General features: G+C 43.3%; 3 protein-coding genes across 7 annotated transcripts; 1 reads left to right on the top strand and 2 right to left on the bottom strand.

The window, feature by feature from the left end:
- Nucleotides 1–966: 966 nt before the first annotated feature.
- mtfr1l (mitochondrial fission regulator 1-like) lies at nt 967–5,945 on the bottom strand. Of its 3 annotated transcripts, XM_003962708.3 has the most exons (9): nt 5,578–5,634; nt 5,121–5,240; nt 4,239–4,406; nt 3,993–4,100; nt 3,788–3,897; nt 3,465–3,676; nt 2,617–2,992; nt 2,339–2,494; nt 967–1,660 (listed from the first exon to the last, which is right to left on the bottom strand). In XM_003962708.3, the coding sequence occupies exons 3-8, from the start codon at nt 4,251–4,253 to the stop codon at nt 2,380–2,382; spliced, it is 936 nt and encodes a 311-aa protein (XP_003962757.1). In that variant the 5' UTR covers nt 4,254–4,406; nt 5,121–5,240; nt 5,578–5,634; the 3' UTR covers nt 967–1,660; nt 2,339–2,379. The 3 variants fall into 3 exon arrangements, with proteins under 3 accessions (XP_003962757.1, XP_011616341.1, XP_011616334.1); XM_011618039.2 differs by lacking the exon at nt 5,578–5,634 and adding an exon at nt 5,820–5,945 and having other exon boundaries at nt 967–2,494; XM_011618032.2 differs by having other exon boundaries at nt 967–2,494.
- On the top strand, nt 5,667–14,365 carry LOC101067988 (nuclear receptor coactivator 7). 3 transcript variants are annotated; one of them, XM_011618004.2, is made up of 17 exons: nt 5,667–5,790; nt 6,222–6,311; nt 6,391–6,599; nt 7,279–7,454; nt 7,692–7,771; nt 9,121–9,267; nt 9,654–9,803; nt 10,709–10,840; nt 10,923–11,107; nt 11,180–11,496; nt 11,584–11,743; nt 12,049–12,247; nt 12,362–12,478; nt 12,978–13,130; nt 13,287–13,382; nt 13,472–13,545; nt 13,698–14,365. In XM_011618004.2, exons 3-17 carry the CDS (start codon nt 6,499–6,501, stop codon nt 13,831–13,833), a joined length of 2,223 nt encoding a protein of 740 aa, XP_011616306.1. In that variant the 5' UTR covers nt 5,667–5,790; nt 6,222–6,311; nt 6,391–6,498; the 3' UTR covers nt 13,834–14,365. The 3 variants fall into 3 exon arrangements, with proteins under 3 accessions (XP_011616306.1, XP_011616310.1, XP_003962758.1); XM_011618008.2 differs by lacking the exon at nt 6,222–6,311; XM_003962709.3 differs by lacking the exon at nt 6,222–6,311 and having other exon boundaries at nt 5,680–5,790; nt 6,406–6,599.
- Nucleotides 14,366–14,561: 196 nt separating this feature from the next.
- On the bottom strand, nt 14,562–18,852 carry selenon (selenoprotein N). Its single transcript, XM_003962710.3, has 12 exons — nt 18,445–18,852; nt 17,750–17,867; nt 17,540–17,670; nt 17,205–17,417; nt 17,008–17,132; nt 16,643–16,780; nt 16,487–16,568; nt 16,208–16,393; nt 16,027–16,132; nt 15,844–15,956; nt 15,643–15,744; nt 14,562–15,398 (listed from the first exon to the last, which is right to left on the bottom strand). The coding sequence occupies exons 1-12, from the start codon at nt 18,631–18,633 to the stop codon at nt 15,231–15,233; spliced, it is 1,671 nt and encodes a 556-aa protein (XP_003962759.2). The 5' UTR covers nt 18,634–18,852; the 3' UTR covers nt 14,562–15,230.
- Between the last annotated feature and the right edge of the window lie 31 nt (nt 18,853–18,883).

Genomic DNA, 18,883 nt, shown 5'->3' with positions numbered 1-18,883 from the left:
AGCCGTGTCATGACTCTTGGGCTCCAGCTCCAGACAAGTCCTAAATTGTTCCCACCAAGCAAACCACTCAGCAAAAAGACATTTTAAATTTAAGGTAATTTTTAAGGGAACAGTAATTCTCATGCATTTGCACAGTTCAGCTGTGGTAAATAGATACTGTGGTGAAATGGCTTTCATCCGCTTAAAATCTAAAAGTGATGGTCCAGATGCATATGAACCTGCTTTAATATTCCTTTTGCAGGGCTCACTGAATCTTTGCCAATGTCACATCAAACCAAGGACCTGTATTTAGGATTAATAAAGCCTAGTTTTGACACTGAACTCTATTAATTGAGCCCTCCACAGACATCTCCCTGCATCCAAAATAGGTAAAAAGTCCATCAAGGAGGTGAAGAGGGACTAAGTAGGCCAAGGACTTGTGGAAAATAGACTGTGAGTCACTGAGGGGCCTGACATCTTGGGAAAGAATGTGGGTTAACAATAATCCTCGAAAATTAAGGGTGTGTGAGTACAGGCTCCCTGTGGAGTGATGAAGTAAGGAGGAATTACATGTCTGTGGACCTTAAAAGTGGTGATAAAACTCCAAATTACCTGCATCAAGGAGTGTTAATGGGAAATTTACACTCAACATGCATATGTTTTACATCAGTCATTAGATTTATGATTGAGATACGAATGTTTTAGCTTGCTGCATTAAAAAACGTGCATACATCTTAATTCTTTCCACCATTTGCTGCTGCAGTGAGTGACTTGAAATGCAAAACTAAATGCATATACATTAATTTGAAGTACAGCCTCATCGCCTCTGGCGCTTAATGTTGGAAAACAGTTGTATGTAGAATTTCAGATCAGAAAACACGATGCTCAAAACACAATTGAGCATGTAGCGTTCGTCAACAGCGACACCTCGTGGAAACTATTGGCTTCGCACAGTGACGTCAAAAGGAAAACTGCTGGTAGACTAAACAGTTTTACAACATCAACCACTCTTTATTTACAAGTTATCACGACAAAACAAACACACCAATGGTGGGCAGCCCAGTCCTAAAGAGGTGCAGTGGTGTGAAGAAACTGAACAATAAAAGGGAGAGAGAAAAAAGACAAAGTATGGAGGATTTGGTTCAATCATTCTAGCAATAGGCTAATTATCTCAGGTCAACATAACTGAATTTGCAAAAAACATTTCCTTTACTTGGGTGGGGAAGATGGGCTCAAATTCCTAATTTCTCACACTGCAAAACTGGAATAACTTTTCCGAGGCCATGACAGAGGAAGGTGGAGTGATGCGTGATGGGTAAACATGACATCATTGAATCCATGTGGATGCTAAAGCGGATGAATAAGGATGGCACATTCAGGAAAGGACAGGCAATAAGAAGTGGGCTAATCACAACAATCCCATGGCACTTGGAATAAATATGGGAATAAAATCAGGCATTGGAAAAGGCAAAAAATCTGCAGTGAGGCATCCAAACAAATCACCATAGACTGCACATCTGACCCAAACTGCATGTGGGTAAAACCACATGTCCTCTCCTGTCTCAACTGTTTTCATCTGCAATGAAATCGACGAGGGCAGAACTGCAGGATGTCATTTCAGATTACAAAAACTGTGAACCCGACTCCCATCCAAATCCACGTGGGAGACAGATTGTGTGTACTGTAGAGACAGGCATAAGAGAGTGGAGCATGTAAAAAACCAATAAGAAGCAACGATAGATATGCGACAGCAAACGTCGCCATCGCTCACATGCACACTACGCAATACAGCTCTGCATTTACACCAGAGCACAAAACGGGTTTTCAAGTACTCAACGCTCAATCAGAAATTAAAAAAAAAGAGCAGGTGGATAGGATCTTCTGTGTACATTTAAATCACAGGCCGGGAGCCTTTGAAAGCAGGATAAAACACAATTAAAGGGATATTTATTCATTTAAGTACAAAAGCCTGGTATTATTGAAAGTCAGCTGTGTTATTGCGAGTTGTGACATTCTTAAAATGAGTCGACTCACAACAGCCTGAACAGCTTTAAACAAACAAACAAACAAACAAAAAAGACACAGTAAAACTAATGTTAGAACTGAAAACTTGACTGGTTTCCCTTCACAGAAAACCAGCAGGGTGAAGTCTATATTGGATCTTCAATATCTGAGAAAAGCTTATTGCTGCAAACCTGGTAGAGAGTATTTGCAAAGTTGTGGATCCATGGGTACACAAGTCAGGTCAGGTCATTGTCTAAGAGGTCAGTGAATGCATCACATATGATAACCTACCACATGCTTTTCAATGGTTCATATAATTAAAAAAAAACCCAGACTATTTCTTCTCCTAACTTACGCAGAGCAGCACGGTCAGATTTTCCTTAACTCTTCATCTGGCTACTTTTTTGCAGAGGCAGTTTCTTCTTCCTTCAGGACAAACTTTTTCCTCAGAGCTTCTGAAATCAGAGTGGCAGAGTCCTCTTCTCTGAGGGACGTGCAGCCTCTGTTGTATCTGCATACGCCCGGAGGATTTAAAAAAACAAAAACAAAAAATCAAACAATTAGCAGTTTATTAAGCGTCCTACCTGGTGGTGTTATTGGTAAATGGTGTTCTGGGACATTTATGAGTCCTACCTCTCTTTACTCATCTTCATGCGGTTCATGTCCTTCAGAATATCCATGACGTCAGCAAAACTGGTGGACTTTGACAGAGACACCGTATCCTCTTCAGCCTCCCGAAAGTCCATGCTGGGTCTGTCCAGGTCAAAGGTTGCCGACGCCGTCATGGAGACTGTTGGCAGAGGGTCGGGCACCAGCTCAGACACCATTGAGACGTCTTTTTCATCTTCCTGCTCTTCTTCTTCTTCCTCCTCTTCAGTGACATCGCTGATGACAAAGGAAGCGGCCCCGGCGGTGGCGGGCTGGTAGGACGCCGTTTCGAACGGTGCCATAGAGAAGCTCATGCTCGTGTCGTCAGGTGAGAGCAGGTCAGGTGTCAATGGGTTGGAACCTGAAAGGAAGAAGAGGAGCTTGAGTATTTACTGAAAGATATCAAAAACCCTACAAACAACAACCCCAACATTTTTATTATTTATTACAGGATGTGAAAAGTCTTGATGTTTCTACACGTTTTGATCTTATGGACTCAAGCAGCTAAACTATGAGAATATGGACAATGACAATTGTCATGAGTTGTAGCTCTTTTCGGTTACATGGTAACATGATTGGGGCTAACTGTGTGACAATGGTGCAGACAAAAAGTTCAATAAGGGACACGCATGTGCCACTGGATGGCAGAGATTATGTTTTGACACTGACCTAGAAACCGTTGCTAAGACATCTTAGTACCAGAGAGCTTTAGAAGAATCAGGGCAGCAGGCTTGATAGCAGAAGTATCAGAGCCACCAGTGAATATGGGCTCCACATTGCAATTTTGATGCCCTGATGTACACGGCAGCCATTACACGCCTTCATTTACTCACCTGAATCAGTTGCCACAATCTTGGCAATCTGTGCACGAAGTCTGCTGAGCTCGTCCTGCAGGGCGGTAGTGCGGTTCAGTGCCGTCACGCCAGGCTTCTTAAGACCTTCCATTCGTTTACCCTCGCGGCGGAAGTTAGGCACAGAGGAATTCCTGTGGAGCACGAGGAGTGGTGTGGGCCTCCATTCATGCTTCAGAGGACGACAGTCACTCCTGAGAACAGACAAGAGGACGATCAGTAAATCAGTGATTACCTTTATATCACGACTGTCTTTCCCTAACCTGGCACCACTCCATAAACTTTGTTGGTGACTAGATACTTACCGCACTCTGGCATATGTCTCTTCTTCATCTGCGACAATCCAGGCTATATCAGCCAAGGTAGGAACCATTGGACCGTCCGTGGGCCGAAGAGGGCCCAATCCGGGTAATTCCTTAAGTGTAAATTAAGTGGAAACAATAATTTAAACTGTTGTGAAGAAAGACTTCCTATAATGCATATAAAGTGTTTTTATGAGTCAATATTTACCTGGAAACATGCCCTTTGGGGAGGCTTGAGTGGAAGTGTGGAACCTATTCTTCTTACAACACTACGAGTTGAGCCATGAGGCTTATTCTGCCAAATTGGAATAATATCCTGCAAAGCCAATTAAAAATAAACACAAGTCTCTCTTATTATTCAATTATATTTTGCTCATTGCAATATTTGGGGGGAAAACACATTCAAAAATATGGCTAAGCAAAACTAAAAGTAATATCCAAAAAACAAACTCACAGCTTCTGTTTCCATGGAGATGGCAGCTCGGTCTCATGCACTGAGAAGTTGCACGCTAACAGCTAGAGCTAAGATTGGCTTACTGTCCAGCGAGTCAGCAGACAGGTGTCATCTCAATGAGCCTGAAAATCCTTAGGTCTGAATAAACAACTTAGGAACTTAGAGCATCTGTTGAAGGAAACAAACAAGGTAGTGTTAATCACGCAACTTCAATCTTGTGAATACTGTCCTTGCACGAATGTTTGACTTTGGCCAGTTATAATAATCATCAACATTACTAACCTGCACCAACATTAGCAACCTGATGTGTACGACGCATTTTACATTTCTAAAACATTGAAAATTTATGCTATTATGTTGCATAACCCCCAAAACCCATTTTCTTTTAGCAACATCACATCGACTCTGCATTCACTAGACTTCACCACTCAAGATCAGATTTAGTTAGAAAGGTTTGATCCAAACCCTTCAGTCAGCAACCAGCAGCAAATAAAAATGGATTGAACTTTTGTTTCGGCGTAATTTAGGCGTCACATTAACACAAAGACCACTGGGAAATAAACATCAACGCTAACCTTCACTGCGTATTACTAAATCTGTAGACGTTACATTACATTGCCGAACGGGTGAAAGCATTTTACTATAGTGATTTAAAGAATTTCCGTCCTGTCATCTTGTACATGCGGTAGTCCAGCAGCCCAAATTACCGGAGCAGCGATTTAGCTTTAGCCAAATCAGCAGCAAGCCCCTGATTGACCCCCAAGCGCCCACCACCATTACAATAAACGTTGTTATTTCTGGTTTTATATCAGTTGACCAGTGCTGTCATAGCGCAATTAAATTCTGTCCGCAACTTACAAGTTATCCGGCCGCGATACTTACCAAGCAGCGTCTCCTCTTCGTCTTTCAGTTGTGTTTGCGTTCATTAGGCCGGAAACCTGCTTCCTTCATCTGGACTATGATTGGCTGTAGCCCCACCAGCTTCCTACCCGACAGCGACCCCTATAGGGATAAAGTGGTAAGGGCCATTGTCATGGCAGTACGATAACTTCAAATCATTGTTAAGCATGTGATTAAAGACGCGCACGCACACACATATTAAATTGACCAAATGGGCCGATTACACCTCTAAAAGTCATCATTTTTACGCGTTTATTCAATGTAATGTGCAAGCACTTAAGTCAAGCATAATTTGCCATTTATGTATTAGATCAAAACATGAACAACAAATTCGCTGTGATAAAAATGTTTAGATGTAACTTTAAAATATAGTTTGCTAGAAATATATAGAGAAATATATATAGAAATATATAGTTAAATTAAAATTATTAATACATACGCGTCCGTCTGAAACACAAGATATGTTTAGCGGCTCACTTCCGCTTTCGTTGTTGAATTGGACTGAACTATCTTGACACTCCCTTCAAGGTCGCCATATAGGCGGAGCTTCACTATTGAAGTTGCTCACGTTATTTCTGCAGCGATATCATAACACTGCATTATGAAGGTGCGCTCATATGACCAACAATCTTCATTGCTAAAACAGACGCAGGTTAGTCAAGATATTTCTTCGTCAATTACCTGTTCTTCTCTCCGGTGCTGAGCTGTTGATGCCATATTCTTTCCTACCACAGCGGCAACCTCAGTCATTCTGCATAACTGTCGCCTAAAATAGTTACATCCTCAGCAGTGATTATATCGCAGAAGGAAGGAAGCCAGTTGTGTTCACTTGGTGATCGACAAGCATTTGAAATCTTGTGACTTAAGGAAGAATAGAGAAAGAAGCTACGCTAACCCCGCTGTTCTTGTGGGTTCCGTGGCTAAAAACATCAACATCCGCAGGGATCTGTCATGAGTTGCGGTTAGAACGTCTCTGTCTCATGGCCATAATGCGAAACATTCATACCATCCATCCTTTATTTATCTGATCCGGTCAACGTTATTGAGCCACAAAAGAGACTAAAAGCATACTTATACTTATAGGCAGATTGGCGTGTCAAAGTGGATTGAACCACTGGCTGCATCCCATTGCAAAATGTGCAGCTCCCTTTCTCTGCGATCCTGTGGTTAAAGGTAGAAAAAGGATTACCCGTTTTCTCCCCTGTCTGTCTACATGTTCAGTATTTTCAGCCAGCATTTCTGACTTGTGTAGGTATCTGTGTCAAAGTGAAACAATGGGGAATAAAAGGAGAAGGAAGTATACCAAGTGAGCCTCTCATCCATCTGAAACCGCCTGCCTCATACGGAAGTACCAGTGAAAATGGCTCAGTCCGTGAGGAGGCCCAACACTCTAATGGCCAAGGATCAAGAATCCCAGAGGGACAAGTCCAGGACCAGCTACTTTGGCAATGTCAAGACCAGGTTAGGCCTGTAAACACACAGATTACTGGCACAAAATGGAGGGGAAGGTTCAAGGAGGCATGTGACATGTTTACCCATTTCCCAGTTTAAGGCACAGTACAGTCAGGTCTTTCATCAATGAAAAATCTGTGTGCACATTTTAGCGAGTCTTATTACCATTCAGCCACTTACCTCTTAGTCATTACAGACTCCTACGCTGCTGAAAATAAACCACACTGATTGTTACTTGCAGTAATCTAAGGAATTCTCCTTCCCCAACCTAAGACCTTAATGTCTGTTTTTGGCAGTTTTAATGGCTGAATAAATAGTATTTGGTACCTTAAGTGCTTTTATTCGCCATGCTGCACAACTGCAGCTAGGTTGCATTTTAAATTTGATATGTACCATTTAATAAAAGCTATGTAAAGCAGTGTGCAATGCTTATTGATCTCACATTTTAAATCTTTCCTGCAACTATTGAGTGAGCATAAAATTAAGTTCTAGTCACCGTAGTGACTATTTATAGTCTAATTTAATCATTTATTCATCAATATCTACAGCACCATTAAAGTAATTAATTGGTGTATTCTTTTATTGTATCTCACTGAGCAATTAGGAGAAATACAAGTACTTTTAATTACTGTTAGTAGCATCCACCTCAGGGTTTAATATTAAAAAAGATTTGTTTTTTCTCTCTTAGGTTGGGTTCAAAGCTCCCTGCAGGTGTCTCCCAGCCTCCACAGTTTGCCAAGAAGCCCTGGGAGACTCAACCTAAAACAGACCCCTGGAACCAGGATCAGAACCGACCCATTGGCCGTCCTCTTGGCCACACTCCCTACATCAGAAACCCCAAGCTGAGGCAGTACTACCTCCAAGGTAAGCCTGCAGAGTTCCATCACCCCCACATATGGAGAGGACTGTTGTCAAGTGGCTCTTTGAGGAATTTCAGCCTGAATGTGTATTGATTTTTCACTCACTGAGGATCTTTGCACACTTGCATAGAGGTTTTAGCAGGCGGTGGCAGGAACTGTGTGCTCATCTTATTTGGAACCAGGGAACTGAAGTCAACGCAACGCAACACAACACACCAATTGTGCCTTCTCCACTTCTCAGGGACGTCATGGGATGTAAACAACACTGCAACGAAGCATCAGGACATGGAGGGTGCATCATATGACAGGACAGACATCATGGTGAGTCACTTGTTTTCTTAAAATCTTCTCCTGGCATGAAGCAAATGTGGGGCTGCGGCTCTATGTCTGGTGAGGTATGTGATAACAGGCAATTTTACAGTACTGCGTCAAAGTTTATAGTCTTGGTAGACCTAGATAAAGAGAGAGAACAAGGTACAGGGTGTCAGAGCCATCCAAGTGACACCATGGGCAAGCAGAGCATTTTCCAGAGCCTCTACAACAAATACAGCCGGAAGAATATTTTTTCAGATTTCTATTCAAAGGTAATTATCACCCTTGTTTTTCAGTAGATTTTTACTGTTCAGTGCTGTTTAACTGAGTTGTCTTTCACATTTTATGCTGAGGAGGTACCTTGGTTATTACATAACTGTTACCCTTTTGCTGACCGGTTTTAAGCAGATAAAGAAGAAAAAATGGTGTTCATTCAGAGTTGAGCATTTATCTCTTTCTTTTTTGTTGTGTTTGCTCTCCGTATTTATCTGTATGTTTAGCATTTGTCATGCAGATCTTGCTGTGCTGAGTGGATATTGACATTGTGCCTTTAGCGTAAAGAGCAGGCGTTTGAAACAGTTAAGTTTATGTTCGGGGACATGTATGTTAAAACTTACATAGTTTAAGCCTCTCCAGGCTTACTCTGGCACAAAACCGCCCAGCTTCTCTATGGCCTCATAATCCGCGAGGTGGCTGTAATCTAATTTAGGTCAGTGGGTCCTTGTTTTCATGGTTGATAGTTGTGGACATGGTGCTGCTGTTCGTGGCGTTCTTCAATAATATTTTTGCTCTTATATTGTGCACTTTTTGAACTAATGTTTCGGTTTTAACTGCCGTTTCCCAATATTGTAGATGCACATTTTGTTTCTCAGGATGTGTCTGACTATGAATGCCAAATAAGCTCAATTATCCTGCACATTAATAGATATTGTGGCCATGTGGTATGCAAGGCAAACAGGTACCTATTGCATCAATATCTACCAATGTGGAAATCTGATTATTACATTCCTTCTCCTGATTATGTCACCTTAATTATTATCTTATTTTAATTGCTTAATCATTTATCTGCAGGTTCTGCAGGTCTTGGAGCTCTTTTTTATTGATCATGGAATTACATGATTTACGATGACAATGTTTTATGGACTCTTGAGTACTTTGGTTTACTGTTTGATTTGCGGTCGGGTTTCTATGTGACTGCAGATCTACAACCCTTATGAACCAATTTAAGTTATAATCCAGACTTATGTGCCCTCTTCTTTTTCCATCCATTGTTCTGCCAGTGCAGGGTTGCAGTTGCCATGGTGCGTATTGTATCTAGACTGGTGGAGCTGATGTTTTTTTGGTGTATCTTCTTTTAGGGTCTCCCTGGGGACACAGTGTTCACTGTTGCAGCTCCGTTTAATGGAACTGGTGCATCCTCAGTGGAAGAGGGGAAAATGGGTCACCGTACCCCCTACTCTTCCTCACCTTTTTCCTCCTTTGGTGGTGACTTCATCCCTAGAAAGGTACAGATCAGCTCATTGCACAATCAGATACAGGAGCAGCAAAGTTTTTCACATGCTGCTGTGGACTAGATTTGAAATGCAAAACAGGACGGCTGAATGCATTCAGGTCTCAGCAGGAAATGTGATGATAGATCGTCAATATCCCTCGGAATGTCTCTTTTTATTAGCAAACTGATATCCTTTACACCTTGATAGCTTAAAGTCAAATATCATATGTTGTAACTGCGTACATAAGTTCCCTCTTCACAACCCTCATGTTTCACATGCAACCAAGATGCTACTGCAAACAAAGAGAAGTAGAGAAAAAAACAGGTTGTTAAAAGAGGAAGTAGCCTCCCATTTTACCTAGTGTCAGTGTTCTCATGGCTTCCACTCCGGTCTCACAGGCAGGTGCTAATATTCAAGGATCATCTCAGCCAGAACTGGATGCAGACGCGCAGGTTCAGCAAACAGAGGAGACTATTTCAGACTCTTACAACACACTCGCTGCTCAGCCTCAGTCCCCTTTACCAGAATCTGACTACGATAAACTTCTGGTGAGTAGAACTTCTGGGGGGTAAACCCTTTCACTGATTATTTTACAAAACAATTTGGGGAAGAATTTGCTCTAAGTTTTAAGCATGACAAGAGCAGCACGAGAGGACAGGTGCGCTCTGGGCAAAGCTCTCTGCCTGAAGACAGATTTGTAGTTCTGCCACTGCTAATGGTGAACTTTATATACTTCACTACTTGCCTGACAGTGTAGTTATTTAAGGTGTTAAACTGACAGTCTTGAACAAAATCTAACAATTGCTACATTAAGTGTGTGAGCTGTAATGATTAAATCTGTAGTTATGGCTTTTTCCCAAGTTGAGACCCATTGTCACAAATGTGCAGCCTAAAAATCAGTTTAAAACTGTCAATTATGTTACTGTTACTTTTCAGAATCACAGATGATACTCCTCAGCTCATCTCATGATCTTTCACATTATCTTATGACTCCAAGTTGTGGTCTACCACAATAAACAATATGAAACAAGGTTTACTACAACAGCAAAATGTTGCATTAATGCACCACTTAATGTGATATTAGCAAATCTGTTGCAATTTAATCTAAATAGAAATGATCTAGTTTGAGATTGCATCCAAAATATGCCTGTTTTCATATTTCATTTTATAGCTTGCATATTGTTTGAAATTAAGGTACAGGAGGCATCAAAGATATCAGACATACATTTCATTATGTGTTCATTTTCAACCATGTGCTGTACTGTATATTATATGCTTTTAAATATATCATTGATTCTCTCTTCATGATCATTCAGCTACTTAAAAGCTTAGATGTCAAGGAAACATCTAAAAACAAGGAAATTAGAAATAATTAGCATCACTAGCTTTCAGATTAAAACTGTCCAACTTGTCAGCTCATCTGTAATTGTTGTAAAAATGGACATGTTGACAGGATGTGGAGGCGGTACCAATGCCTGACGGACAGCTCTGCTTGTTGGCTCTGCCACCTGAATTCTGTGAGGGAGATGGACCAGAGGCCGTTCAGTACCTCAAACTGCTCTGCCGCTACATCACAGACCGTAAGGTGGGTGCGAGAGGCCTTCACTGTCCTCCAATCCTGTGTTATTCGCTTTCACTGGACTGACTTCAGTGGTTTTCTGCATCAGGGTGTGGTTTCAGGTATCCTGCTGGTGACCTCTAATAAGATCTTCTTTGACCCGTGTAAGACTCACCCCCTGGTGAAAGAACACGGCTGTGAGGAATATCTCCTGTCGTGCTCTGTTGACAGTCTGACTTCTGTTTCCTTCTTCTCTGACATCTCCCATATTCACTTCAACACATCCCAGCAGAGGTCAGCAATGCTTCACTCCTCTCAAACAGCCACGCGGGCTGATTCACACTCTAGATTTGTTTTGTGTCTCAGGAAAAAAGGAAAGAAAATCCTCCAGCAGTTGAAGAGGCAAGCCTACGGCCTTCTGAAGCAAAATGGGGAGTCGACCCCAGCTTTGGAGTCCGTCCATTCAGAGTTATCTGGTCTGCCTCTAAGGCAGACCAAAGAAGTTTCTGGGGAGGAAGAGGAGGCTGAGAGCATGGACATGGATGAAGCTGAGGGGGAGCTTGGTGGGATCCATGCCGAGGGCTCTCTGGGTATTCTGAGCAGCACTGCCACCTTCTGCTCTGGAGGTCAAGGAACCGTCAGCACGCAGCACACGGTCGAAACAAAACCATCAGAGACTGCAGGTAAGAATGTGAACCAGTCGGCGATTATAGTTTATCACCTTTTATTCATTTCTCCATGACAACTGTTGGTTGTCTGCTCACTCACAGCACCCCGGAGGTCGTCTACCGGCAGCCCTGGCGGTCTGATGTTTGTGCGGCTGCGGGTTCAGCTGCCTGCGGGAAAGAAAAGAGGTGCAGGAGCCCTTCAGATAGGCTCTGCCAAGACATCACGCAAACAGGACGCCTGGCTTGCTCTCTCACAGGAGAGGTGAGATAACTAAGGGAAAGTGAACCGTGCTTACACGTCTGGGCCGGTGTTTAATATTGCAACAGCTCCCCGTTCCTTAACTGCTCCTGTAAATACTCCTGCCTTCTTCAGTTGAATATTCACTTTCACTCAGCTCTCAGTGAACATTGTCAAAACATTACAAAGGTAACATGTAAAAGTAAATCAGTCACTCATGTACTGCACCTATACTTTCACAGCATTCAAGAGGGAAAAATTCTTTTACTTTAATAGATTCGGTTATAAATCGCTCCTTTACAAGAACAGTTCACTCTTTGCCTCTGCAGCTCAGACGAGCTCTACGCCTACCTTACACGCTGTCGACCAGACTTGTGCATACTCGAGGGAGGGGAGGAGGAGGGGGAAGCTGACCGTGATGAAGAGGAGTTTGTCCTCATTGAGGACAAGGATGAGGTGGAGCAAGAGGAGGAGGAGGAGGAAGAGGAGGTATGCCACAGGCTTCGGAGCTCAGGAGAGGACTGGGAGGTAAGCGGGTTCGGTCTTCTCCCACTGGGCAGTAAACAAGAACAAACGTTCCATAGATGCACCTTCTCTGTTTACTTGAAAAGATTTGATAATATTTAATAATTCCTTGCGCAGATGGTGTTGATGGAAGACAGCAGGGACAAACTAAGCCTGGTCCAAGACAGGGACCCTGAAGGTCTCAGTAATATCGTAGAGAGCAGTGACATTTTAGAAGCTTCGCATATCAGAGAGGTGAGTGATGCACAGAAACCAACTCTTTTGTTGAGTCTGCGATGATGGAAAACATGCTGGAAGAATTTCTTTTGAGACTCGAGATGTCCTTCAGTTTCTTTAAACAGTCCAGTGGACTCTCTGGTTGACTTCAATGGGAAAAAAAACTTGATCTGGATGAATGACAACCTACACGAATATGTTAACAAGTCCTATTTTGATGTTGGTTCAGTCAGCTCATCCGAAGTTAGGGACATGTAAATATTTAACAAATGTTGCTGTATGAACTAGCATCAATTTGTTTTCAAATCTTTCAAACACGGCTAGTGGTAGCTTAGTGAGGTAGTGGTAGCTCGGTGGGGTGGTGATAGATCTATCACTAGGGGACCCGGCTGGGAAGCAGAGGGCTCTTGATCAAAGCCCTGGGTGCAGTCAAAATTTGGAAGGTGCTCTGGTAGTGGGGAAAGGTACAAGGACACCAAGGTTTTTATTTTTTCTCAGTTTTGTTCATTTTTCTCAGTTATCAAAGGAGCTTCCCCCCAGGACAATCGGCCACACCTGGAACCTGGCCTACAGTACATCCCGCCATGGTGCCAGCCTGAAGACCCTGTACAGGAAGCTCAGTGCATCAGACTCTCCTGTGCTAATTGTCATTAAGGATGCTCTTGATGAGGTAGATTGAATGTTATGAAAGTAATACTATTGCTTAAAAATGAGGCCGATAACATATATAAAGATGCCTCTGGACAGTATTTTACATTTAATAACCATTTTTTACTCCCATTATTATTATTAACAGTGTTTTGGTGCCATTTCTCTTTTATGTAAGATATTCGGGGCCTTCCTTTCCCACCCCCTAAGGCCCAGTGAGACGTTCTATGGCACAGGAGAAACCTTCCTCTTCATGCTGCATCCTCGCTACAAGGTGCGCCACCCGACCCACGTCCTCCATGAAGTGCTACTGTAGTTAAATAGGAGTTGAAATTTAAAGGTGTCTTTTTGTTTTGGCAACAGTGCTTCAGGTGGACTGGAGAGAATTCATTTTTTGTTAAAGGAGACCTGGACTCTTTTGCTATTGGTGGAGGCAGGTAATGGCCCCTTTTCCAGCATTCTCTCTTTAACTTTAAGCTCAGAATTTGACAATTTTTCTGATCATTATACAAAGGTTGTTATTGGGGTTTTACATTATAGTCCAAAATGTGGAGGTGTGGACCAATAAGACTGTACTTTCTTTCATCAGTGGTCACTTTGGTCTGTGGGTGGATGAGAATCTGTATCTCGGCCGCAGCAGCCCCTGCTTCACCTTCAACAACTGTTGCCTCTCAGAAACCGATGACTTTCGAATCATGGATCTGGAGGCCTGGACGTTCAGCTGAAGACACACTCGTGGTCGCCTCCACCTGCACCCTCACCACCGATCAACTCTGTCCCTGATCATTAACACATACATCTGTTAATTCGCCGCTTCATCCCCTCAAGTGCTGGGTGTATCGGTGTTCAGTGGATTTTACTGGCTGAAATGAAGCGAACAAAGCTGATCTCAGCAGCCTCCCGGCGTGGAGGAACTTAGACAGTGGAAGGTTTCACGGTGTGCTCATTCGTGTGGGTTTGGCTGCCAGACTGCTAAAGCTGAACTTTCACGAACCTGGACCGAGCCCTTGTCTTTAAATGGAAAAGGTTACACGTCCTAGACACTGCACTTTGCTCTTAATGTGAATAAGTAACTTTATATGTGTGCCTGTGATCTGAAGTAATGCATGACCGCTCATTTGAGTCGATTTCTCTATTTAAATCTGCACATGCACGTTCTGCACATGCACTGTCCAATTAAAACCTGAAATACAATGCAAGTGACTGATTGGTTGACCCCTGAAAAGACCACAAGTCAATAAAAGGCTGCATTTCAAATTTCGTTTGGACTGTCTGTGTTTGGTCAATGAATAACATATGAGCGAGGATTCTTTTGTAAAAGAACACATTTTTACCTTTACTCATTTAGTAAATTACAATTTACATGTTTGCTAAATCTGAAATGAGGCAAGCGGTTCACCAGAGATTGTGACTTTTTTTTTAAAGTCACAAGTGTAAAAGAACAACACTGTCATCTGGAAAAGATTTCTTTATTTTACGTAGTAGTAAGTCTTTGGCTTAAAAAAAAATCAGTCAAATCCTTAATACTCATTCAAACAGCAAACAAAGCTTTAGTTTTAAAGTACCACAGTTGTATTGAGTCTGCCCTGCTTTAGTGCCCCGAGGTGGAGGAGGATTTCTCCTGCAGCAGGCTTCAGCAGAAACATCAGACGCTGCCCAGCACAGAGAGCTTTAAGACAACATCTTCACAAACTGCTCAAGCATGACTGAAAAGGCATCACCCGCCCACATTCCCTCTCTGGGTACGCTCAGCAGTGTTAAAACTCGCTCCTCATTTGAATATTGCACCCCAGAATAGAGGAGAGGATTATGTGTTTCTGAGTGTTATGATGGATTTGCATCCATTTGTCTGCAGCTACAGACTGGTTGATTTATGCTGCTGCTCACTGTAAAAACCACAGCATCTTAAAATATACCACACTGTCAGTAACAATAGCTTTAGGAGGCCACAGTTTTCCTGTAAAAAAACCCCCAAACACTAACCAAAAGAGATACCACAATAAATAGTAACAAAGATGAGAGAAGGCCAAAATGTTTTTTTCAGGAGCTGAAAAAGCACTGGAGGGTTTTTTCCTTATTAAGGGTCCCCGAGGAATTACTAATCATTTCCTCTGCATGAACATTACTGTGGCATGTACGCCCGGGCTCTCTCTAGTCCCTCTTTTAGAAAGCTGATGTAAGTGGAAGTGGAAGGGTCCTCGAACCCGCCCGAGAAGCTGAAGGGCGTGCCATCCTCCTCTGGTTTCATGGCTGTCTGATCCAGGAAGAAGTTGGCATTGATGTGGTGGACCTAGAACCAATCACAGATTGTAAATGTACATGCATAATTTGATTTATATGCCCTGAAGCTGTATGAAGTGTTCAAAGTAGAACTGAGCAGAATCAAAGAATTTGCTCTAAAAAAAAAGATCGGAACTAGTACTACTAATCTAATATTAGCCTAGCACAAGCACCAACAAACAGGCTTTCAAAATCTCTGACCATCTATAAATGTTATAACAACTTTTTACTTGCACAAGAGGTAAAATATTTACTATAGTTCCATTAGGCAGCGCCACCATCATCTCCACAGGGAAGCTGTACTTCTCCAGGTGTAATCGGGCCTTTTCACTCAACACATGGTTCTGCTCGTCAGCCTGAGAGGAAAAAAAACTCTGAATACACTGACGACAAATAGGTTGTGAAAAACTCTACATCTAAACAAAGTACAGAGAACTGGGTCACGGGATTTTTACCTGCATGCTCTCCAGCTCTTTGACCAGAGACCAGCTGCTTACGAAGCTCTCGTTGAGCAGGGCCAGGACGGGCGAACTTTCCAGGACTGTCTCCCGGAGAGTTCGCCCCGAACCTACAGAGGGCAGATAGATATTAGTGCTGTAACTGGAGTCTCTGTAAAGGTTTTGCATAAGTTTTCTCACCTCAGCAGGACTGGTCATCTAATGCTCCCCAGAGCAGAATGGAATGCACCAGTTTATTTTCTGCTTCAGCTCGCTCAAAGGCCTCTGAGAATGGCAGGTAGGACACCTGGAAAAGAGCGGCCGAAAAAGTGATCTCCTGGGTTAAACTCTGCTGTGTGCTGAATAAACAATGGGTGTTTACCTTCTTGAATGGGTAGAAGGTAACATCCAGATGTTGAGCAGCTTCCTGATGACTGATCTCCGATGTCCAGTGGATGTCCTCGAAGACAAACTGGATCGGTTCGCCGCTGTCCTTGCTGTCGATGACATTACCCTCCTCATCTGTGATAACAGTGGGTGTGGACGGGCCCAATGACAGCAGCTCCAGCTGTGGACACATACGCTTCCTACGTCAGGAAACTCCCTTCCCTGAGGTGAAACATCATTGCTGTAACAGAGACACCCGTCCCTGCAGCTGTACCTGTGGCAGATATCCAATATCAACCTCCATGTTGCTGCTCTCACTGGCACCGTACAACCACTCCATGTCCACATTTAGCGACCTGGGAACGGGACAGATCACAATGAAGTCACTGACAAAGACACTTACAGCAGCAATCTCATGCCACAGACTCACCTGTTGTTGGGGACATAGAGGCGGAATTGTCGGACGTGGGACGCGTCTTTGGACAGAACAATGTTGCCAGTGAATTGCCCAGGGGTGAACCAGAAAGGGAAGTTTGGAACTTCGTTGAGCTGGAATTCCGCATGAATTCTGCAGGAGGAAAATTGCATCAATGAGTAAATGAACTTGCCCCCTGATTTTAATGTGTCATCAGCTTATTTACATGCACTTTTCAACACTTCCGCCAACTTATAATGGCTCATGTTCTTCCTGGTCGCCACTGAATTTCCTTCAGCTTGAAAATATGCACACGTTTAGCGTCAGTGGGACATAAATATATTCATTGTGTTGATGCTGCCTGCCAGGGGGCTCCTCACCTGAACACGATGTCATAATAAAAATCATTGCTGGCACGGATGCAGGCGACGGTGCCCTGAGGGGCAAAGCGAGACTTGATGAAGGGCCGAGGGTGGAACATGCTCAACAAGGAGTGAATGAGAACCTGTAATGGGGCAGCAACACCCGTTAATAAACACACTCCAGTCAGGGACCCATGAGTGCTCTTTACAAATACCTCTTTGCCTTTCGGCGAGGGAGGATGGTAACGATTGTTGGGCAGGTAGCCGGTGAAGATGTTGAGCTCGCTGGGAATAAGCCACCACGTGTTTCCTACCTCCAGCTTATTCTTTGGAGGTAAGAAAACCCTGAATTGTCTGGCGGAGAAGGAAGCAGAAGGCACTGCTGGGCTCTTCCAGGAGCGCAGGCCGCTCAGAGAGCTGTGGGACACCTGCAGAGGAAGGATAAACTCCAGTTACCACCCAAAAACCAAGCCATTGTGCCACTACTTTTAAAAAGTTTGGCTCTCCAATGTGTTAATCAGCACCAAAAGAAAATAAGAAATCATCATACCCCAAGAAATCCATCCCTGCTTTTTGTCATGGAGTCTAGGATGAGAGGCTGCATCATGGCTTCCACTGTAAATGTCTCTCCATTGAGTTCATCTGTCTCTTCCTCCTCAAACTCTACGGGGGGTAGGATTCCTTCAGAAGGCCAAAAGGAAAAATCCTCTCAGGCTTGTAGGTGAGATTCAAAAGGGCAATAACAGGAGAAGCGGCATACCTGTCAGTTTCTCAGCTATAGGTTTAAACTCCTCTGCGCTGAGATAAAGGTCATGGTCAATGTCTAAGGAAGAGAAAAGAAAATGTCCCTCTGCGCCCAGCGTTCGAATGCTCTGTTCCTATTGGAAGAACATACACGTTTGTCCTCATTTACACAAGCATCATGGGTTTTCAATACAGCCTGAAATCTGGGACAGTGACCTGGATCTCTTGAAATAATGTACAAATGTGCTTTTCTGTCCTGTGTCCATGTGAGTCCGAGCACTCATTTAGCATTAGCTGGCTGGATAGAGATCAGCCCAGAGGCCACAGATTCCTTGCACATGTTCAATAAGACCTTTCCAGACAGATGCGTGTCTGCAAGACCTTACACAATGGAGGGAAGGGTGGGTGGGAGTTTCTAAACTTCAGACCCTCTCTAGTCAAATAAAAGCTTGGATTAAAGCAAGTTGAGTTTAACCAGCTGTGGCACAGTCCCGCCCCACTCATAAAAAGAAACAGGGGTGCAAAAACTGCAGATGTGGGAAAACTCCCTCCACCATTAATCAGACTGCCGAACCTCATTAACATACATATGCAATGCACCTTGTTTTACAGTATAAAACACATTTGTTTTGCAAGAATTTTACAAGACTTTTACTCGATATGCTCAACAAATACAACATTAAACAACTGCGTTTCAGATGTGTGGCTTACGTGACGTTTCAAGAGGTGGGCATCTTGATAATACTTGACCCCGAAGGCAAAAAGTGGAACGGCAGTCACAAGAATGAGAGTCCACAGCCCCTTGCAGATCCACGATCTAGAGCCCGGGTTCGCATTCCCAGCATGCGGCGGGGTTTTGCTCCCATTTTCGGGGGTGTTTTTATCCACGTCTGCGGCCATCCTGGATCTCAGCGGCGGCTACTGTGATGACGGCATTGTCATGAAATGACGGTCAGAAAGGTGTCCTTCGGATTGTGAATTTTCCAGCAAATGATTTATCCGAGTGTGTTGTGTCTTCCCCAGCTGTTGCATTCCGTGGTGACGCTATGGAACCTTAGCTTTAGCTGCACAGATTTCACCCCCTACCAATGTCGAACCATTGGCTGCGGTTCAGATACGTCAAAGAACAAACGACACCAAGAGCTAAACG

Source organism: Takifugu rubripes, chromosome 2 (genome assembly GCF_901000725.2).
Source record: "Takifugu rubripes chromosome 2, fTakRub1.2, whole genome shotgun sequence".
NCBI classification, from domain to species: domain Eukaryota; kingdom Metazoa; phylum Chordata; class Actinopteri; order Tetraodontiformes; family Tetraodontidae; genus Takifugu; species Takifugu rubripes.
This window is presented reverse-complemented; position numbering and strand designations above follow the sequence as displayed.